Source organism: Monopterus albus, unplaced genomic scaffold (genome assembly GCF_001952655.1).
Source record: "Monopterus albus unplaced genomic scaffold, M_albus_1.0 scaffold295.1, whole genome shotgun sequence".
NCBI lineage: Eukaryota > Metazoa > Chordata > Actinopteri > Synbranchiformes > Synbranchidae > Monopterus > Monopterus albus.
Genome location: NW_018128175.1, coordinates 429764 through 453015, shown reverse-complemented (window position 1 = coordinate 453015; position 23252 = coordinate 429764). Strand labels below are relative to the sequence as shown.

The 23252-nt window shown below is 40.0% G+C and overlaps 3 protein-coding genes across 4 annotated transcripts; 1 reads left to right on the top strand and 2 right to left on the bottom strand.

Annotated features, from left to right (window-relative positions):
- Positions 1–25: 25 nt before the first annotated feature.
- uevld (UEV and lactate/malate dehyrogenase domains) lies at positions 26–5485 on the bottom strand. The gene is made up of 12 exons (XM_020623262.1): positions 5356–5485; positions 3632–3716; positions 3471–3536; positions 3168–3331; positions 2941–3082; positions 2759–2853; positions 2524–2629; positions 2164–2334; positions 1906–2070; positions 1616–1703; positions 1244–1367; positions 26–1082 (listed from the first exon to the last, which is right to left on the bottom strand). Exons 1-12 carry the CDS (start codon positions 5395–5397, stop codon positions 918–920), a joined length of 1413 nt encoding a protein of 470 aa, XP_020478918.1. The 5' UTR covers positions 5398–5485; the 3' UTR covers positions 26–917.
- A 144-nt stretch (positions 5486–5629) lies between these two features.
- Positions 5630–9922, bottom strand: spty2d1 (SPT2 chromatin protein domain containing 1). 2 transcript variants are annotated; one of them, XM_020623260.1, is made up of 7 exons: positions 9680–9922; positions 9339–9498; positions 8896–9010; positions 7207–8793; positions 6726–6879; positions 6567–6644; positions 5630–6437 (listed from the first exon to the last, which is right to left on the bottom strand). In XM_020623260.1, exons 2-7 carry the CDS (start codon positions 9402–9404, stop codon positions 6344–6346), a joined length of 2094 nt encoding a protein of 697 aa, XP_020478916.1. In that variant the 5' UTR covers positions 9405–9498; positions 9680–9922; the 3' UTR covers positions 5630–6343. The 2 variants fall into 2 exon arrangements, with proteins under 2 accessions (XP_020478916.1, XP_020478917.1); XM_020623261.1 differs by having other exon boundaries at positions 9690–9922.
- A 2716-nt stretch (positions 9923–12638) lies between these two features.
- tmem86a (transmembrane protein 86A) lies at positions 12639–23244 on the top strand. The gene is made up of 3 exons (XM_020623278.1): positions 12639–12775; positions 20027–20291; positions 21272–23244. Exons 1-3 carry the CDS (start codon positions 12755–12757, stop codon positions 21697–21699), a joined length of 714 nt encoding a protein of 237 aa, XP_020478934.1. The 5' UTR covers positions 12639–12754; the 3' UTR covers positions 21700–23244.
- Positions 23245–23252: the final 8 nt, after the last annotated feature.

Here is a 23252-nt window from a genome sequence, read left to right as displayed (position 1 = left end):
TGATATCAGTGATGGTGTGGCTTAGACCAAAGCTTATGTACATTCATACAGCTACCCGTGACTTTTATAAACAAATAAACCTTAGTTGTCTGTTGTTTTCTCTTTGCCACAGAGACAAAACGCATCTGGTTTTGGGTAATTATTGCACACCCACTAATACAGTTTTATTGGGCACGTCTGAGGTCCTAGCCGTGCAAAGGCTTCATACAAAGTAAACAAAAGTAAGAACAAAAGCTTTTTAGCATTTTAAATGCTTTGCCATTACAGATGGAAACGGCACTTAGGTGGCAAATTAGGCCATTAAAATATACAAGCTATACTTAAGTAAGACTTTCTATTGTATTAATGCCAGAACTCTGTAGTTTATAATATTAATTACATGCTTCATACTTCATCTATCAAACACCTTGATTTTCTTCCAATGAATTGCATAAGGAGTGAGTTAGCAGAAAAAATGTTTTACAGTACATCTTTGGTAAAACTGCTGAAAAGTGTTTTCACTTGGACAAAAATAGTTGTCAAAAATATACAAACATCACTATTCTTTAGATGCTCTCAAAAATATAGTAGTGCATTCATGTAACATTTTATGCGAGACTCACCAAGTACCTTCTCACAATCCTGGTAAATTTTAAATACAAAAATCTGTACATTGATAGTTATGACATTTCTATTACCTACATTTAATAAACTGTTGAAAGACAACTGAGAAACAGATTTTATGATTCAATTACACATTCATACCAATAATCCTATAGTCCATAACTTCAAAATCTCTGTGTAAGTAGCTAATTAAAGCTGCATTCAGCGTGAAATCCTGCTGATGGTATGCTGACTGGAGAACTGCCCCACCATTAGGCAGCAGCTACTTGCAGACTGGTCAGTTAAGCCACAAACTGGGAATTTAATCATTTCCCTCACATTCTTAGCTGACTCATGAGGTTAGAAAGGGAGGTGATGCTGCCCTTGAGTTTGGCGTCGTCTTCCTGTCCCAGTGACACTCCAGCCAGTCGCATTGAACCTTTCGATCCCATGATGCACGGCAGGCTGAGGAACACCTCTGCACCTATACCACCCCAGCCCTAAAGCAAAGAGAGACAGGTGAAACCTTAACATCTTGTATAATTAAATATCAATGGAATCCCTCACAGCTGTGAATGAGACAACCACAACTTCAACTCAATGAAGGCCGACAGTGGAAGAAATGTGATTGTTTTGGTATCGAGACACTGGGCAACTGTACCTGAGCCAGTGTGGAGACAGAGTGGATCTTCATTTTATCTGTCAGGATACTGTTTGTGATGTCAGCGATGGACAAACCCACGGACCACGACCGCTGGCCTGGATTCTTCATGATTTCAATTGCTCTGTCTAACAATGGTCTGGATTCTTCATGATTTCAATTGCTCTACATGCACAAAAATATAAATTTGAGAATTGGAAAGAATGAACAAGCAGAGGTAACTGTAGTGTTACAATTTCTAATCCAATCTAAATCTCAAAAATTCCCCAAACTTCCTTCAACAGCACCAGCAAAGATTTTCAAAGTCTTCACAATACCAGATCACACAATCTAAATCCTTCAACTTGAGGTTATAGTCATTCATGTCAGTACCTGTCTAACAATGGTTTGGTGATGCTGGAACCTGAGGCGATCTCTGGCTGCACACTGGAGTTCAGCCCAACGTTACTCATCACAGCAACTGCAAAACAAAAACAGTGACTAACTCAGCCAAGTGTTTCTGGAGAATGGTATGAATCTACATAATTGGTAGGTACTGCAGCATTACCAGTTATGCAAAAATAAACCAAGCTGAAGAAACAATGGCTAGAGCGGAGATTGAAGGAGATATTTGAATAATAATTGGAAGAGGAGTGGCTGTACATACTAAGTCAAGCATTCACCTTTGCTATCTGAAAGTTCTCCTATGAACCAGGCTTGTTTGTGGGTGTTTAGGTTAATATCCAAAATGTGACTAAGACGCTCTGAGTCCAGGTTACACCCTGCTCCGATCACCTGTGCTGGAGGTAAGCCGCTCTGCCTCCAGGCAACATGGGTCATGATATCCACTGGAATTGGACAAGAAATAAAATGGTTGATATGAATGGGTAACAAGGAAAGAGGTCTGCTCTGTAGAGGGGGTGTCTGTCACTGTCACCAACCTGGCTGTGAAGCGATGAGCATCACAGCGTTAGGGCTGAGATGTGCCAGATTTGGGATGATTCCTCTGTACAAGTCCACGTTAGTCTGAACCACGCTTACATACGACTGCTCATTGTTCCATGCATTTGCAGTCACCACAACAACCCTGGAGCCTGCAGAGGCCGATGTATCTAAGAAGAGTTGGAAGTAGTTAGCTCCTCCAAAGGTCTAACGACAAGCCTCGTGGTAAGACAGACAGATCTTAATGGGTTGATCTTTCTAGCAACAAACACTCTTGATTAATCCCACCAGGGATTGATCTACCTTTGAAACAGCCGAGAGACAATCGTGCATTATTGTGTGCGCGGAAAGTGACATACCTCTGGACACTTCAACGTTTGGCAGACCAAAAATCTCTAGATCTGTACTCCCGCCCTTAGTTGAACTATCAGCGACGTCAATAAAAACCAGTTTATCCACTTTACACTAAATGAAAGGTGGAGGAAAAAAAGAGCCATCAACATACAGTATAAAAGCCAACGCAACATGTTTTTTTCAACCTGGTAAAATGTACATCAACTCAAATCCATGAAATATAACACAGAAGCTATTTACCTTTGCCAAAATGCTCATTACGGAAGCCATTCCTAAATCTCCTCCCCCAATAACTGAGACTTTGTTGATTGGTTGATCATGATGTCTAATTCCACCTGAAAGGGACATGAGCGCAGCTAAGAATGGCAAGTACTCATCTGATTATTGATCAGCAAAAATAAATCTGATTTCAAGTTAAGCACCATCATTGATGTGGAAATTAGAGACAAATGCCAGAATCTCATTGGGGTTACTGCTGTTCCCTGTGGTCTTTGAGGACAGTGGAGGATCCTCCTCAAACTTGGCAGTCATCTCGGTCAGAAGGCCCACCACAGATGACTTTGGCTGAAACAGCAGCATAACTGATCAGAACACCACAGGACTGAGTCTATGGAAACTTACACTTCTAAAAATAAGAATAAAAACTTACATAATCCCAGTTGTGCAGCCCTGGCAGATGGATCCGCCCTTGAGCATCAACATGTTTCCCCACTCTTATAACCATATTAGAGGTTGGTCTCAAAAGGCATATGGGAGGAGTGAATGGGAATGAGTCCATGAGCCACAGCTGAATGGGAAAGTTGTAGGAACATCCTTTGGACAAGTTAGAGATGCTGACATCAGTACACAATAACAACCTCATACTGGCATATTCACAGATTGGTTTGTCATCAGATTATAAAAACCCTTTCTCTCAGCCTTTAGACAGCTCTAGTGTCAGAGACCAGCATACCTTCATACTTTACAGGAATGTTATCAATTAATTTCAGGAGATTTTTCTGGCTGCCATCACTGAATGCTGAAAATGAGAATAAGAGCAAGAAGCCCTCAGTAAAACACAAATGTGATGTATCAGAGACAAGTTCTGAAGTGTGATTACCAAGAAAAACTCACTGTATGTGCCTGTAGATGGTCTCATCTCAGGGTAGAGTCGATGAACCTTCTGCAGCTCCTCAATAGCAACATCTCGGAATTTGTACTAACGACCCAAGAGAAAAGACAGACTCATCTGTGGTCGCTGAGATGAATGAAACTATATGTATAGTATACAACAAAACTGAGTATACCCCTGGTCAGGTCAATATCAATACAATGTATTAACACATCCTGCCCTTTTAATACAAATGTATTTGTTTTTAGTGTAATCCCAAGAAGAATGAAGTCACTTTTTTTTTTTAAACTGAAATATTTAACTTGATAAACTATAATTAAATGCCCACATTTAGCTAAGAAACAGCTGTGACAAAAGTCAGTACACCCCCACCCTATGCAAGTGAGATTCCATTCCTTTATTTATTTATTGAGTGAGATTCAATTGTTTATTTCTTTTATATTTTGTATGTCCACTTAGGTGATACCAGTCATATACTGTGTATGTAAATTTGTAGAGAGATTTTCTGTTATTCTTTGTAGATGATTCTTTTCAGCTGCTATTTGTTGACGAGGTTTTTTGCTACACTCAAATTTAACAATCTCCAATCATATGATCTTGTGTGACTTTTGCCATGTGCTTGGGATTACTGTCGAGTGTGAAAAATTCTATCCTGCCAAGCTTCTTGACACTCATCTTTTACTTCAGTACTTGGTTAGACAAACACATTCATAGCGGCACCTATAACGAAGGAAGATGTGCAGGTTCAAAACCTAATTTGTAACTTTGTCTGTGGATTTAGGTGTAATCATTTTTGTTGCTGTGACACAAATGTCACACCTGACTGTACTTTAAGGTCATTATTTTCAATATAATCGGTTTTTATTTATACATGACTCAACTGTAAAATAACACAATTACTGTAAAATGGTACACTAATAAATCACTTAACAGTTTAGTGATATTAGAACAGGAATGTGCTCAGCTTTGTTGTATACATATGCATGTGCTTAACTAACTTTAGTTATTGTCAGGACTGCAAGTTTTTGTACTGTGAGGAGGATGGCCTCTTGACATATTCTAGGTTACTACTATGGCTAATCTTTTCTTAACACTGGTCCATAATATGTTGCTGTGTAAGTAGCTATTTTAATGTTTTTAATTAATATCAAAATTATGATCCATCAATTGATCAAGGATTAACAATATTACACTACCAACATATTGTTGGGTTCAGTAGATTATGCATAGTTTTATATTACTATGCCGCTTCACTAAGCCACCTTAAAAGCTGTTATGTACTATCTCATCATAGACTCCACAGCTACTTGACCCAGCTCATGAGCACCTTAATAGCAGTAATTGAAGGAAAAGATAAATTAGCTTTCACCGGATATATTCTGGGACGTTATGCAAACAGCCTGGGCAACATTCCTACTAAAGCTAGCAAGCAAGCAGTCCCATTCAGTGATTTACATTGGTTAGGCACAGGCTAAACTCAAGAACGTTAACGTTATAACTAGAAATTAGAAGACAGATGTCAAAGCAGTCATTTCTTGCCTACTTCGACTTATTTTGTGTCGCGTTTCCGTGTTAGCTGTTTCTTCAGGCCATGCTATGTGACAGGGCTGGTTCAGCCAGTTTATAAAGGCTGACAGCAGCTAACATCAAGCAGCCTACTGTGCTAGCCGGCGACTAACAGACACCTGGAGTTATTTGAAACCGACTGTCTCGTATAAAAACTAACCTTGGAGAGGGCCCGCTGTATTTTCTCCGAACTGAGGTCCATCTATTGTAGTACAACAAAAAATACGTTTCTATCTGATGTTCCCTCTTGTTGACTTCAACTTCAGCTGTAAAAACAAACTTCCGCAAGCTTTCATGAGTACGGGAAGAGACAGATCACTCCCACTCCGTACGTCATATACGGCAGGCCGAGAGGGACAAAACTACGAGCAACAACTGTATTTGACAGGACAGGTATTGCTGCCATCGGTCCTGATGCAGTCAAGTCTGTTCTAACAATAAACTTTGATAAAGTGATTTTCTCTTACAAACTCCATAAAAAAATTAAACACACACTATATGGCAAGGAAATATTTTAAGTAACATCTGTTGCAGAATACAACTCTGTATGTATATATTACTACGAATGTCATAGTTTGAGTAAACATTGACCAGACGGACTTTTTATGCAATCATTTCTGTCACTACCTTTCAAAGGGAAACACACAACACATCAAGTGGTAATGCTTTCTGCATAATCAACTGACTTTACAATCAAAGTCTGCATGGAAACATATCCAACAGCTTCTGATCAAAAATAGTATGATATTAACACTTAACATAGTATGTTATTGTAAGACTTAAAAAAGAAAAAGAATAGTACTTCTCCATATTTAAAGTTCTCTTTAAATTTGGACTGTTGATGGCAAAAACTGTGCACTTAGTGGGAGAAATAAATATATAACAGGGTAAATGTGAGAACTTTATATTTTATCCCTTCGACTTCATCTTAATGATTTGTGCGTATTTAGCCTTTGACTGTCTGAGGTTTTCCTCAAGTCCATGTCATGTGTCACTCCACTCAGTTTTTGTCTGAACATAGGTAGAAAAGCAGAAAGAAAGCAACAGAGGTCAAGGTGGCCAGTCACTGAGTTTCACGTGTTAAGATGGCAGACCCATTGTTCCATGTTTCAAAAGAAATTCGGGTTTTTAATTAATCTCAAATTGCATTAGTTCTTTCTTTTCCTCTTGGCATTTTGTCTTTGCAGCTCCTCCTCCTCTCGTCTCTGCTCCTCGAGATCCTCTTGCACAGCCAGTCTCAGACTAAAGAAGGAAAACACAGGGATATAGAAAATCTAACAATATGTAAAGGAGACAAATCCTGCAGCTTTGAGAACAGATGTGGAACAGATTCATTTTTGGAGTGACAGAGTGTTAGGTTAATTTCTTTACCTCCTGGCCTCTTCTTTCTGCAGATCTCTCCAGCTGCTCTCCATGAATTTAAGTGCATAGTCACTCTCATCCTTGTATCTGAAGAAGATAAAAGCATTTTTTCTGATAGAATCTGAATTAAACAAAAATCTAATTATAATCTACTGGAACACCACTTACTTGTTTCGATCATAACCGAAGATTTCCTTAATGTGCCTGGAAATTTCCTCCTGCGCGTCCCCTCCATCATCAATAAAATCATCCATTTCTGAGTCATACTCCTCTTCCTCATATTTCCTCTTGTAGGCAGATGTGATAGGTGGTAACATTGTACCTGGATATACAGAAATTCATTCTTATTATGCAGAATACTGGCTTTTGCTCTTTTGCTTGGTATAAAGAGGATATCTGATCATACTTGTGAAGTTAGGGAATGTCAAAGGTTCTCAAGCCACACCCTTTACCCCACATCCTGCACTTCTCTGATTTAAACCCATTGGGTAAAGCACACTTGCTTAAGTAAATCAGTCTTCATTTCACTTACATCCTTACTACCCTCGCTGTTACTTTATTTATTCCATTTGCTATCTTCCCAAAATGTGGCATATTATTGCAATAAACTGCTATGGATATGTGTATTCTCTCCTTTTCTTGGCCTTACCTGGTGGTCTGTTCATCATAGGCCTTGGTGGCATCCCTGGTCTCTGTGGCATCCCTGGTCTCTGTGGCATCCCTGGTCTCTGTGGCATCCCAGGTCGAGAAGGGACTCCTGGTCTGGGTCCAGTAACATTCTTGGATGAGATGGTCTCTGACACCACAGTGCACTTGGATCTTCCAGGTCCTGATCCAATGCCGCCAGGAGACTGTCCAGGTACTGGTCCTCCACTACGAGGCCGACCAAGTCCAATCCCCGGAGGTCGGGATCCACTACCTCCAGGTTGACCCTGTAGATGACTCCCACCAGGCCTGGCCTGTGGGACATGACCAGTCTTTGCCTGGAGCGTGCCTCCAGGCCTTGCCTGAGGCTGGCTCCCAGTCCTAGGAGGGCCACCTGACGAAGGTCTTATCACTGATTTACCTCCTGATTTTACTGCTGGATTAATTCCAGGTCTTAGTGGTTCTCCCTTTCCAGCTTTGTGGCCCCTGACAGTAGGTCCCTGCTTCAAGGAGCTACCCTGAATAGGCCTGGTCTGTTGAGAACTCCCATGGTGAGATTTCTGACTTGTTACAGCTGTACCAGGAGGCCTGGTCCCAGGAATACCTGAAGCTCTTCCTTGAAGAAATGATGAGCTTTGTTTTTTGAAGCTGAGGTCACTTGAGGTGTTGGATTTGTGACTAGATGAAGACTTGGGGCCCACTTGTTTGGCTGAAACCTGAGAAGATGTGGCTTTCAAAGAAATTTTACTGTTTATGGCACCAGAATTAGACAAGCTTGCCTTGGATCTGTCTCTATCTATGTGGGATGTCTTGGGTCTATTTCCATCTCTGTCATTAACACAAGACTTGGAAGTGGAGTGGCCTCTATCACTACTCAGTGTTGAATGCAACTTCTTTCCTGACACACTGGATTGATTAGGCTTTTCTAGGGAGTTTTTTTGTGGTTTATAGTTTTTCTGGTCCTTCTCTAAAGAGTGTTTTCTCATTGAACTAGAGCTAGACTGGGAATTGCTAACTCTTCCTCCCTCTGCCTTTGAATCTCGGTCTCTGTCCTGTCTCTTAGCCCTGCGCTCCATCTCCAGTTCCCTCAACTCTTCAGCTGTGTAGAGCCTTTCTTCCTTTCTCACTACCTTTGGTTTTAACTCAACTGGCTGAAACTGCTTCTCCTCTGCCAATTTAAGTATATCTGCAAAGTTCATGGTGGGTGGAGGGGGCTTGGGTGGCCCACAGGGTTTGTTAGAGGAGGGTTTGCTGCTACTACTATTACTACTTCCACTAACAAATGTGGTTTTCCTTGGTCTCAGTGGCTCTGGCTCCTGCTCTGGCTCTGAATCTGTACCTTCATACTCATAATAATCCTCATCATCCTCTGTATCAATTGAGTCATTTTTAAAATTTTCTATAGCAATTGAATTAGGTTCTTGCATATCTAGTTTTGATCTCCTCTTCTTAGGACCCTCCACCACTGGGACGCCATTGTAACCTTTGAAATTGTCCTTAGTTCTGGAAGCCATGGCTCGTGCTTTACGGTCTGACTTCAACTCAACCCTCTTGGCGATTAGTGCCTCCTTCTCTTTCTTCTGTTGCATTTCTGAAAAAAAAAAGTATATTAAATCTTAAATGAACGGCAATTTCTGTATGTGGGTGACTATCAAATTTCTGTTATCTGCCTTAACTTAATTTTTTCAGTTACCTTTCATTTTGGTCTCTTTCTGTTGCTTCTTCAGAAGTGCCTGCACAGCAGCAGGGTTTACGCCTTTTGACTTCGGGACCTTTTTGGGTGGTCCAGCTTGTAAACTGTATCTCTTCTGTTCAAAGAGGGAGCGTCAAATAAATTTTTAATATGGAGCAATTAAACAGGCTTCTTTACTTTAAATATAATTTATCAGTCATGCTAGTTAAAAGATCAACATTGATTGCTAAACTAAAGACACCAAAGCAAACGGGTGTTTATAAAAGTCTTCATAGCCTAGCATGCTGTATATGCCGACAAGAGAGGAAGTTAGTAGCTAGCTACATTATCACATCCACACGGATAGATGAGCTGTCATTTGCATGCTAACAACATTGTCCAGAAATCCATACGGTCCTGTTTGGCCTAACTAACTTGAGTGCAAGTCTTAGTGTTCAACACACCTGTACAGAGCTGTTGTGGTCCTGGTTTTGCGAAGCAATGTTTAATATATTATCAAAGTCCATCATTTTGGCAGCAGGTGATGCAAGCTGGCTGGCTGAAGCTTCTCAGGAAAAACGCGACCAGGAGTGTCGAGGATAACTGTTAGCGTTTGGTTTAACGCTACAAAACAAGTACGTTAACTCTGAATATAGCTCTATAAAGCGGCACTTATATTGCTATAAAGAAACAAATTTGTCAAACACAGTCCATAAGGAGGCAAACTGTATACTGAACAGTTAACTAATAACTAACTCTAGCTACTTCATCCGCACATCCGATAGCATATGTTAGCAAACCCTACATTTACTGACCACCAAGAAGCCTGACCGACGAATTTGGCCTTTGTAACGATATAGTACGTTCAACGAAAGACAGATCCATCAAAATATTAGTGTTATTAAAGCCTACTGAAAGAAAAAGACTAAAAACTCAGCCGTAACGGACGCCGGATGCTGGTAAATATTAATAACCAGAAAGACGAAAAATTAAAGGGACCAGACAGTTTTGTAAGGAAATGAGAGAATTCGCTGTTATGTACTTCCGTTTTTGTGACACACCAAAGAGTCAGTAAATAGGCGACATTAAAGGTTTATATTTTATAGTCTTGGTTTGATCATTTTTTTGCTAAGCATAACAGTTCAAATACACAGTAAAGGGTTGCATTATCAGACATTTTATCACGAGAAAAATATATTTTGTTTAACGAGTGTCTGATGTCTGGTAAGCGGGAGGATATTGGTCAGTGTTGCAACGTAGTATTCTCTAAATGTGTTAGGCTATTTTAATTTTACATATTTGCTTGTTGAGTAAGATGAGAAGAGGACCGTTTTGTTCATAATATGCTTAGCATGTGAAAATGTGACGACGCATTTAACAAACGATAAACAAACTGTAATCTTTATTGTATTTTAATTTATCATTATTATTATTATTATTATTTAGAAAATCGTGTAACTCTGCAACCAACTAAAAATAATGAGTCAGATATATGTTCATCAGCAAGTGTAGCCAATAGGCTTGACAGAGCAGGTCTAAAGGTAGTGGATTTTTGTGACTTCACGTTTATTCACAGTAGTTTGAGATTAACCCATTCCGTTATTTATAATGTAATTCATTCCGGGTTTTATGTGTGACGGGAACTTCCGCTTTTCGCCATGTTATGGTTTCCTTACGCAATATCCGTCCAAAAAGAGTTTTGACATTTTTAGACCACATGATGTCGCTACCACTATGAATATTTTATTTATCTAAAATACTCTAGAAATGTGGTGTTACAAAAATTTATTGAGTTATTAATTATTTTTGCCTAACTACCAGTTATATCGGCCTGAAGCAATTAACAAAAGAGCTTCAGAACTGTTACAAATAGGTTATATTTATTGTTGATCTTTTACTCAAGTAGACTAATGGTAATACCATAGCCCTAACGTTATAGTAGGCGACTCAATTACAGGTAAAGATCCTGCATTCAAGGTTCTACTTTAACAAAAGTTCATATGCATTTTAGTTTAGCAAGTCAAAGGGATACTTTATGTCTTGTTTGGGTACAACTGTTATGTACTGTTATTTAATTTAATACTAAACTTTTAAATAGCTTTAAATAACAAGACTAATATTTGCCTTATCAGTGGGAAAAGTAGGCTATAAATTAGGATATAAATGAAATATTCCAGTAAAAGCAGAATATTCTATTTAAGTACTTATTGCTGATGACACCTCCCACCCCACACACTCCCACTTCAAACTCTTGCCTTCAGGGAGAAGTCTTCAGGCCCACTCCACCAGACTTACAAACAGCTTCATTCACCAGGCTGTGAGGATGCTGAACACTGTTCACTACCCCCCCACCCCCACCCCTGGACAGTAACCCACCACACAACATAAGAAGATATAAAAAAGAATACTTCTGATGTTGCACAAACTCAATACATTCCCCCTTTTTGTTATATTACAGGTAAACCTGCTGCTGACTGTTTTTTGTTTTAGTTTTTTTTGCCGGGATATCTGCTGCTGTTGGTCATTTGCAGCACAGTCCATGTGTACCATATCATATGCTATTTGCACCTCATCACCAATGCCCTGGTGATGCTGAACCATCTGACAATCTCCTATTATTGTTTGCACTACTGTCACTGACTGTACATGGTTTTGAGTCACAGCTTATTGGCTGTACCATTTAGATTTATCCTAATTACGTCAATCCAGTTCTTATTCTATTCTATTCTATTCTATTCTATTCTATTCTATTTTTACTCTATTTTAGTTCCTAAATGTTATGGCACCCAATTCTAGGTGAGAGAGAAATTGTATTTCGATGTTCTGTATAAATAAAATCCTTGAACCATGAACCTTAAGAGTTATTGTACTTTGATTGTGTTCTGCAGTTCAAGGCATTGGGTTCCACACTTGGACCACTGCCCTAGTGCCATAACTTCCTGACCGGCAACAGGAGTTGTGCACGTTCAGGAACTATCCTTTCATTGTCATGAGGAGGCTCTCCTTATGTTATTGTGTTTTATTGTTCTGAAATAACTACAGACTATTTTGAGTTAAAATGGGTGCAAAGCTAATCTAGAGGTACCCAAAATTAAAAATTAAATGGCTGGAAATTAGTGTACCATGGGAACTTTAAGAAAAATATAGGCTACTTAAAAAGGCACCTTAAATAACTATAACAAAAATGTTAATTCAACTACACTATTGGTTCATTCATCTAAAATATAGCTTAGTGGGAACATAAAGACAAATGGCAGAAAAAAAATGACCAAAGACAAAAGTGAGAAAAGAAGAAGTTATTTAATGATGAATGGACATTTCAAAACAGCACTAGGTATTACTGTACAATGACACTGACCAACATTTCATTCAGTTTATTATAAACTCATCTTTTTAATGCAACTAATACTCAGAATTGAGGAGCATTCCTATGTGTCTGTCATGAGACTTTTTTGGAGATGGGGGTCATATTTTCCTTTCTTTTCTTTTCATCTACATTCTGTTGCCTGCTGTGACTCAATAACACTGGATTGACAGCACACACGAATAAACAAGCTGGGCAATAATGCTACCAACAAGCTCTATTTCTGTGAAATGTAAATAAATGCCATCTGCTCCAGTATGAGACCGACTCCTCCTAATCGGGGCGTGCCTGACGTTTTGTCACGCATTCGTCACGACAACTCTCTGCTTCTATTGGACAACAGCGGAAGCGGTGTCCACGTTGAGGCCGTCCTCCCACCCTCAACAAAGACGTCGGACCGCCCACTGGAAAGGACACAAAAACAATCTACAGCTCTCATGCGGTAGGATATAAACAGGACGACATAAACCGATTTTAGATAGTATATACGTTTTCACCGACACCGCAGAAGGAGAAATGGTTTCTCCAGTAACAGTGGTGAGTATTCGTCAAACCGGCGTTGATATTTTTCACACAAACAGGAATAATATTGGTAGTTAGTTTAGCTACACGATAACAACACCTACGGAGGTAAAATTGTCCACGCATTTGAATGTTTCTATCATTGCTGGTTCATTATCTACCGCCTCTGGATTAGGAATTCAGCGTTCAATGTAGTGTTTGTGTTATTATTCATAGCATAGCATAGCATGTCATACTTTGTCTTAGGAGGCCAGCACATGCTCTTTAAGTGATAACCTAATTCGCATTAAGTGAGAATGTCTGGTGCTAATTTAGACATGTTCAGCGAGGTGTCCATCCACACCCACTCTCTTTTTAGTGTCGCTTCGCCTCGATACTTAATAATATGCGTCTGTATGTGCTGCACACACAAAGCAGGAACTTTTATGTGCAGAATATCAGTTTCCTCTCAATTGTCAAATACTGAAGGACGTTTCCACATATTTCCAAAGGCATCTGACAAAAAGAGAGTATATCACGTGACGACTTTCTTTTTTTTTCTCCTTTTTTATTCCTTTTTTATTCCTGTACCCTTCAGTGACGCATGCGCCAAGCAGCGCTCTTCTGTGTCTGGCTTTCTTCTCATATGCTTTGCTGTAGCCGTGTTTTTCATAGACTCTCTTGTTTAGTCTGTCCATTAGCTCTACAATTGACCCAACTGACACTGTAGGTAATTTGTCATTTTGACAAGTAAATGTGACGGCTATATGAATAATTTGACCAGCCCTAGCATCCTCTTACATTAATAGACCTGCTATGAAATGTTACCCCGTTTTCAGGGGCCAAGAAGGATGGTATGGGTTAACTAGGCCTATAATAAATTCTGATGTGTGCGACTGCCTTGTGGAGGAATAGCTGCCTTTTAAACTGGTTGCCTTAGTAATGATGATGGCTGAACAGATCCTGCGGTTACCTAACTAATATGCAGAAGCATGTCCTGGGTTTAAAACATTATTGGACGGATGTGGTGCTCCGTTTGGTATTAAGAAAGTAAAACGTCTACAAGCATTGACAGTGACTTTGTGATCATCCCGAAACATCACATTGACCACCATAAACATAAATCGGTTAATCAGCATAATTTTTTTTATTTTATCTTATTTTACTATACATCATTGTATACATCCTACCATCTGTTATGAGTTACATTTGAAAAAGTACATTGTAATAACTAAAATATAAATAACCCCCCAGAAATGTCAATGAGTTCACCATTCATCTCGACTCAAAGGTTATGAAAAGGGGTCATTACACCATTAGATGCTGCCATAATTCTTTTGTTACTTCTACATAAAATGCAGCTTGTTTTAATTTCTGACTCCTAATAAACAGTACTACACCATTTGTTTAACACACTGTTGTGCTCTTAAGGGAGTTGATCAACTTTTGTCCTTTATAGATGATATAGAATCAGCCACTGGGAGCACAAACAGTCTCCAATCAGTACATACTGGCCTTTACTAATGTGGACTTTACACTTGCTGACAGGTAACTGTTGTAGCCCAGAGATACATTGGGAACTTCACTTCTCTTTTAGGCTTTATAGACACAACTATAGTGGCATTTAGCCCTTGATCAACAATGTTTTTACTGCACTCACTTACTTCAGCATTCAAAGCATTTATATACTGCACCACATAGATTGTTACAAAAAAGGTATTTAGTTGTGTGAAAAGCCCTTCATTTATTGCACTGTACTTGTCTGAAACTGAGCTCAAAGTTCTCACTGGAGTTGAAGCAGCTGTATGGAATGAACCAGTGTTGTGATAGTACAAAGGAATATTGTCACGTGACTCAGATGGCAACTGTGCTTTGTGGGACCATACTTATGTTACAGTTCCTTTCTGCCAAATGAAATGCTCAAGAGTTTACAGGTCTTTAATGTACTTCTGTGTATCATGTTTCTGGCAGTCGGTATATGACCTAGAATGGATGAACAATCCTACTTCTGCTGTTTGCACAAACTCAATACATTCCCCCCTTTTGTCATATTATATGTAAATCTGCTGCTGACTTTTTTTTTTTTTTTTATTTGCTGCTGTTGGTCATTTGCATTACTGTCCATGTACATTTCATATGCTTCATTCTACTACAACTCATCTTAGCTGCAGTCCAGGCAGGAGGCCAGGCAGGAGGTCCATAATAGCATCTTATCACCAACGTCCTTGGTGATGATGGCCACCTGACAGTCTTCTTATTATTATTGCACTACTGTCACTGTTCAGGATCACTGTGTGTAAAAATGCCAGAAAATTATTTTGTTGGTACCATTGTTTCATTGGTTTGCATACAAGAACACTTTGGAGAAGGGAGTCATGTGATCTTGTTGTTCATTCCACAAGAAAATCTATTGCTTGCTAATGGCTATACAAATACACTCCACCTTTTACTTTATTTTTTTATCTGGAGAACTAGGTAGGTGTTTACAGCCTGTCAGACTTCTAGTTGATAACACAATGAATCATTTCATTTGCCTCCCAAATGAGGCACTATGTTCTGTACCCTGCACTCACACAGGGCTCATGATTTGCTGTTCAGTGTCTCTGCAGACAAACTGGCGCCTCGATCACTGTGAGTAGAACAGGTTACAGCCAAGACAATGTAGTGCTGCAAACCCCTGACAATCTCTTTTTGATAAAAGACTAAATGAGAAAACTGGGCTGAGCCTCAGCGAAATAAAACCATTAAATCCACTCCAGACCAATGTATGAATTCCAGCAGGTGTAATTGCACTGCACCTTCTTGGTGGAACATTTTTGTGCAGTTGTTAGAATAACATGATAGTGATCCATATATTAGAGAAGAAGCTATTGCAGCAGTTATGGTAGGTGATGTGAGAAAAACAATAATTTGGCACAGTGTAATGTGCCAAATTAACAGTGTAACACTGTTGGCGATTTAAGTCCTTTTCTTGAAAGAGTAGCTTTTGTATACCTTATGCTATAGGGTGGTTCCCATTCCCTGTACTTAGTGCTGAGGCAATAGGTTTACAAGAAAAACAGTGGAAGGGGAAACTGCGAAGTATGGCTTCAATGCAGCTCAAATAAGACCAAAGGTTATGGGAATCTGTGATCAAGGGTCAATATTATTGGGTCTTGACTTGCAGGCAAAACGTGCTTTCATTGCATCCTATTAAAAATGTGATTTATTTGGGTGGTGATGTTGCTTAGAGACCTACCTGAATCATGACAGTATGACAGACATATGTTAGGATTTTCTGTCTTGTGTATAAGTAACCACCAGTGGCCTGATAAACACATTTATATTGGACAGTCTTTGAGTGATGCTAGTGCTGTCTCCAGTGCACTTGAATGGCACCCATTTGGCCTAATCCCTTAATGGGATAGATGGACTCATCATGCAAATACTTTTGTCATAAATCTTGCTTTAATCTTTGTTTATGCCTTTGTTTGTTTGATGAACGGGAGGTATCAAGTACATAATGAAGAGGAGGAGTGCTTTAGTTCACATTAGCTAACATTAGTTTTGCTTCAGTGGAAACATTTCTCTCATGCCACTTCCATTTGTTAGAAACTTGTAATGTTTTAAATGGACATAAAGCTAGAAGAAAATTATTATTTCCTCAGTAAAAGTCAGCATAGCTACAATACACCAGCTTATTTTAATATTTTCCATAATACTGACTGATCAGACAGTGGACTTTATTGATCCTGGGAAAGTTTAGAGGAACAAGAATGAAACTGCACAAAGTTGTTTAAGATAAATGAGAATATGAAATCTGCACTCATGTAAAAAGAAGCAGCCATGGTCACTGCTTATGTAAAAAAAAAACACCCTTTTTCAGTAAAGGGTGCTTTATGACGGCAGTAAAACCAAATAGCAACAAGCTAAAATACAAATTCCAGGTACAGACACAGAAATACATTGTATTAAAAGGCTAGTAGAAATGTAAACATATAATAAGCTGTTGAAACCGGAACTGCAGATTAGTGGTGTCTTTGAAATATTTGAGTGTGGAAGCAGATTTGAAAATAAAATGTTGAATGTTTGGATCTGAATAGGTACCAAACCCACAGCAGAAGATCTGAGTGAATCTAAAGGCACAAAGGCACCCTAAATCAATAGGGTGTCAGTATTCTTGGCACCCCCTAAGTCATGTTTAGAGCCTCATATGCTCTACAATCAGATGTTAATGATATCTTCTAAAAATGGTAAGAAATGCATTACAGTAGTCTCGCATGTAAACCTCTTAGCGTCATGCTGGTTTCATAATGGCGACACCATGGCCATAATTCTTAAATGAAGCAATGTTATTTTGGCCACTCGGTCACAGCAGACAGCATGTTGTGTGTATGTTTTTGTCTAAACATGCTTGTTACCATGCAAGAAAATGTGAAATTCCTCTTGTTTTCCTGCTGTGTGTTAGGCATATCAGGTACACCAGGGCAGGTTTGAAACACTGTGCCTTATCCTGTCTGCTAATTTCTGCGATTTCATTAAACAGTTGTGCAATCAGGGCCCCCACCCTCCTCCAGGAGCATGGACTGTATGAACTAGAATGACCCCTCATTGTCTCTTATCTCCTACTCGCCTGTCCTCTCCTATATGTAATTTCAGTCCTGCTAGCCCCATCTTGCTCACTGTACTTTACCAGAACCTTCAATCTTCACTTCCTCATGGCTTTCTACTTCCTCATTATTGTTAATTTTTAGCAGAGTCCACTTCTTTTTTTTTTTTTTCCTTCTTTTTTTTCTTTTTTTTTTTGCATCATTTTACCATAGAATAATTGTGGAGAAGAGTTTAAAATGGCAATTGGACATCTGGTGCACTGAATAGCACATCTTACCTGTTCTTTTAAACTCTTTTCCAGTTGCACCGTGACCCCTTTGACATCCTCCAACGCCTGTTTTACTTATATCCTCCTCAGCCCTCCTCTAGTGAACCCTCTCTCACTATATTCCTCTCCCAGCTCTACCTCGCCTTTCTTCTCCCTCTTTGAATCCCAGCGCCTTCTGCTTATACTGAGAATGATTCTCAGAACCATACTGTGTGTGGTTGATCTTTCTAGAGGTGTTGCAAAACTTCTTTGTAATTTTGTTTTTGTGATCCCGATGGGCCTCATCTATTTGGATAGTAAGAAACATGAACGGTAACACAGTTGGGAGGAAGAAATGGAGACTTGATTATGGCACAGTGTTCTCCAGAATATGAGGAGAAAATAAAACAAGATGGTGAGGGAGTCAAAAAAGAAATGAAGGAAAGGTTATTAGAAGTCAGAAGATCAGTAGAAGCCTTTTCCATTTCCCCTTCTACTTGCCGTTTCAGTGTTTCGCTTCAGTTACAAAACACATGCATGCCCAACATAGTGATGTAAACTGTTCACCACATAAAGCAAGCCTGTCGACTGTTCTCAAACCACACTCCCAAATAAGGTGAAGTACTTCAAGTTTGCTACTTCTATTCCCTCTTTATAATTAAGATGTGAGATACTGAACTTCACACAACACACAAAGTGCTGACTCTTTTGAGGTTTTTGCTTCCTGTGATGTATTTTTCTTGAAATAAAAGAAATAAAAGTCCCTTTTATAAATCTAGTTTGTAGGCCCACACGGAAATTAGCATCACCCTGGTTCCCTCGACCAAAAGCAATAAGATTTTTCCACAGGCTTCTGGATTATTGCAAAAAATAAGCTCTGTGACAAACAACAGTTTATGACACGCGTTTTGTTCAGCAAGATAATCTTCACAAGTGAACACTACTTTTATGACTTTGGAAGTCCAAATACAGCTGCCAGAAGTAAAAGGCTATAAATGAACTATGCTGGGTATGACCTGATCCAGCTAGTGATCATGGCCGTGTCAGAACAGTTTGCAAGAGTGCAAGTTTATGAGACTGTATAGGCAGGGTAGTGAGTAGTTTAGTCTCCGTAAAATACCAGACAGCCACTGTAGTCTCATTTAGCCACTTCAGAGATCAAAGATTTTTTTTTTTATTGTCAGTTCACTATATGTGCAGGACATACAGAAAAATCAAAATGCTGTTTCTCTCTCTCTCCTAATATTGAATACCATTTAAGAAACTAAATAGAATAACGGTTGAATAAACTCAGAATTATAGGATTATGAAGACTGAATTAAAGTACTAAGGATAAACTAAATGGTACAACCTAATAGGCTATGAAGAAACTCAAAGCCATGTGCAAACAGTGACAGTAGTGCAATAATAACAAGATGATTGTCAGATGGCCAGAATCACCAGGAGCGTTGGTGATGAGATGCATAATAGCTTATGAAATGTACATGGACAGCAGTGCAAATGACCAACAGCAGCAGATATGACGTTGGAAAACAGTCAGCAGCAGATTGTGCGCCCCCAGAAACCTGGTGTTGCTCACTCTGTCCACTACAGCATCATCAATGGTCAGTGGGGGATGCTTTAGAGGTTTTCTCCTGAAGTCCACAACGATCTCTTTAGTCTTCCCACATTGAAGAAGAGGGTATTGTTCTTACACCACTGTACCAGTTGGCACACCTCACTCCTGTAGTTGGCCTCATCATTGTTGGTAATGAGGCCAACTACATTCGTGCTGTCCGCAAACTTGACAATGTGGTTGGTGCTGTAGGTTGGCACACAGTCATGGGTCAGCAGTGTGAAGAGCAATGGGCTGAGCACACACCCCTGCGGGAGCCCCTGTGCTCAGCGTGATGGTCTTGGAGATGTTGCTGCCGACCCGCACATTTTGTGGCCTCCCTGTTAGGAAGTCTAGCACCCAGTTGCAGAGAGAGGTTTTGAGTCCCAAGATTCCAAGTTTTTCTATAAACTGCTGGGGAATTATTGTGTTGAATGCTGAGCTGAAGTCTAGGAACAGCATTCGCATGTAAGAGTTCTTTGAATCTAGGTGGGTGAGGGCTGGATGGAGAACAGCAGTAATGGCACCCTCTGTGGACTTGTTAGCAACTGCCTTTTTAAATACATGTAAAGCATTAAAAATCACAAGTGGGGTATTTACTGACATGGTTAATTTCTTAGAACAAAACTTGAAAATATATTGGCCTTGTGTTAACCACAGACCTCATTTAATTCATAAAACCTAAAACTGATTCAAATAAACCCACTGACTTCAGGGTGAGGGAACTGGAAGTGCAAAAATGGTAACTCGGTTCTGGGTTTTAGGACTCACTACTACAGCACTGACTCTGAATAATATAACTTTATATAAGTGCAACCAACTTTGACTCTGTGATAAATATTTACTCTGCTTTCAGGTCAAGAGTGAAGGCCCGAAGCTTGTGCCGTTCCTCAAGGCAACCTGTGTATACTTTGTCCTGTGGCTGCCTACCTCAAGCCCATCCTGGTTCAGTGCCCTGATTAAATGTCTGCCCATCTTCTGCCTCTGGGTCTTTCTACTAGCACATGGCTTTAGCTTCCTGTGTGCTCATGCCAGTGCCCGCAGGATCTTGGCTGGCCTCATCTTTTCTGCTCTGGGTGATGCCTTTCTCATCTGGCAGGAGCAGGGCTACTTCGTCCATGGTGAGGGGAAACATCATGAACAGTTGCATATGGATTTACTTATAGGATAATTGTGTTTTAAAGTTGGGCCCTGTTCTTGTAATTTTTGTCATCATTCCCATAATAGCATGCTAGTTTCTAAGAAGGTGTTGACATCACTATAAAGGAGTGAAATATGAGCTTGGTAATCATCCATGTTTTAAACTAATCTTCAGGTTAGCCAAATATCAGATCTATTTGCAGAACGGTGCATTGTAGGCATTCATTGTGGTTGCAGACATAACTCCTGGTTCAACTTTGACCCATCATTGTTAATGTAACAAACAGAAGTACATTACATATGATTCTTTATACATATTAATACTACTTAAGACTTTATTGTACACTCACCGGCTATGTTAATATTTCCAGAGGCACCTCTGGGGAAAAAAGTATAATATACAAAATCACCTTTAACTATGACCTCAATAATAAACATATAATTGAATTTATACATTTATGACAATTTCACCAAAATGTAAACATTTTGAGCTTCATAAACACCAATGTTAAGGTGGAAATATTGCATTGAATTGCATACAGCTGTACAAGTGTGCCTAATAAAGTGGTCAGTCAGTCTACAGTGGGTAGCTAGATAGAAAACCACTTTGTTGGATACTGTTCAGATTTAAATCATGTCCTACAGGCCTTCTTAAAAGGGTAATGTCATTTGGACTATTCCATTTCCTCCCCTCTTGTTTCTCCCCCCGCAAGTGGTATGTTCCAGTTCTCAGAGTGTGTCACATTAGCCACCGTGTGAGGGGTTAAATAGCATTGTGTTCGGAGTTCCAGTTAGTCGGAATGTATTACCAAGTTTACCCCCCTTCTGGTGTGCGTCCATGAATATAATCACACCTCCGATATGTGGAATAAACGTTGTGATCTAATAGTCACTTCAGTGGTGGGCTGTGCTTTAAACCCAAGTCTAAGAGAGGTCAAAGTCAACCATCTCTGTTTTTCAGGCCTCCTGATGTTTGCCATCGCCCACATCCTCTACTCGTCCGCCTACGGGATGAAGCCCCTTAACTTGTGCGCTGGCCTTGTGTATACTGCTGTGTCCTCTCTGATCTACATCCTGCTGTACCCCTACCTGTGTGGCCCCTTCACCTACCTCGTCGGCGTCTACACCATTCTGATTGGCTTCATGGGCTGGCGGGCCACCGCAGGCCTGCAGCTTGCCAACGACCTGTGGACCTGGACCAAGCTGTCCGCTTGCATTGGCGCTGTGCTCTTCATTGCCTCCGATGTCACCATCGCTGTCAACAAGTTCTGCTTCCCTGTGCCCTATTCACGCACTATCATCATGGCCACCTACTATGCTGGCCAGATGCTGATAGCACTGTCAGTTGTTGAGTGCCAAGATGTGGAGGTGGCCAGGAAGAGAATATGAGGTAACAAGGTGTCTGCAGCGACCGGGCATGAGGCTGGGAAAGTGGCAGCTGATCCTCCTCAGGCCCTCAGTGATTATGGACACATCTCACTACCAGGTCCCCAGTCCTCAGCCCTGGTGTGGTGTTCCCACACTATCATTACCATGGCAGCTGGTCCACTACAGCCTTCACATGGCTATTGCCTTACTGCCCCACCAGTAGAGAAAGATATAATATATTAGGTCTTTGCTGACAACAGTCCTGTCTGGCTCCTCCAATCCTAGAATGGTTGTCTCTCTTCCCTAGTTACCATGGAGACACGTGTAGTAATATTAACCTGCTATATGTAGAGTAATACTTCTAACTGGTATGTTTTAATTTAAGGGGAACATGCCAGTGGGGACCTTCAAGGAGTGTGCATGGGAGAGTGATTGTGTGTGTGTGTGTTTATGTGTGTTAGAGTACCAGTCTTACTTTGCTCTCCACACAGTACCATTACAGTCACCACACTGACAACACACACGTCTACTTTATGTGGTCCAATAATACAGTGTAACCCCTAATTTCTGCCATTTGTTTTGCTGCCTGAGACCTTGTTAGAAATTTTTTTTTTTTTGGACTTTACTGACTTACCTGTGTTGATGCTTTGTGTTTTCCTGATTTAAGGGTGCTGTTCTTAAAGCCAGGAACATATCCACACCCGATTTTTCTATCTGCAGTCCCTTCCATTTCATTTAGGGAAACTACACTGCCATTCATTCACTCACTGTCTCTGTGAATTTTTTGTCTGTTAGAATGTTCCTGAAGAGACAAAGAAATAAGGCGATGATGTGGAAAGACAGGGAGAGCAGGTTATGTGACTACAAGAACCACTTGTATTGTAGATTTTAATGGGAGGCAGAGAAGGTTGGAGTTAACTTCCTGTTAACTTTTTACTGGCATCCTGCTGTGTAAACACAGCAAACACTGTGATCATAGATGGCCATTGTAGAAACATCCCATACAGTACACCATATTCTCCTTTTGGTGTGAAGCCTTTCAGAAGCTTTATAATGTTTTGCTTGCCATTTTTTTTTTTTTTTTTTTTTAAAGAAACATTGGTGCAGGTGTCAACATGCTTACACACCTGACACTTACAGCCCCTGCTGATTTAGTTATTAGGACAAAGTCCACAGGGTTCCTGTTGCTGGATTATATCAGATGACCCATGCTGTCATTGGCCTGGGACTATGTTTATGTTATGGATACTGAAAAGAAGGGGCTATGGTATTACCTGGAATCTTTTTATCAACTGTGTATGTGTGTAGCTGCATCTCAGAAGGCATTCACTTACTCTTAGTGACACACACAAAAACATGCTCATAAACATAAATATTCTGTGACAGCCTGTCTGAACATAATGGGACATAAGGGAACTGGCTTGTCATATGAGGGAATAGTTATCCTATTACTCCCAGTAATTCTCTCCAACAGGGCACTTCATTAGATGCAAAATCCGTCACAGCTAATCCCAGTCAGGGTGTCTGGTTGCTTTGTCTTTTCATCTTTCACAAATCCCCCCCCCCCCCTATTT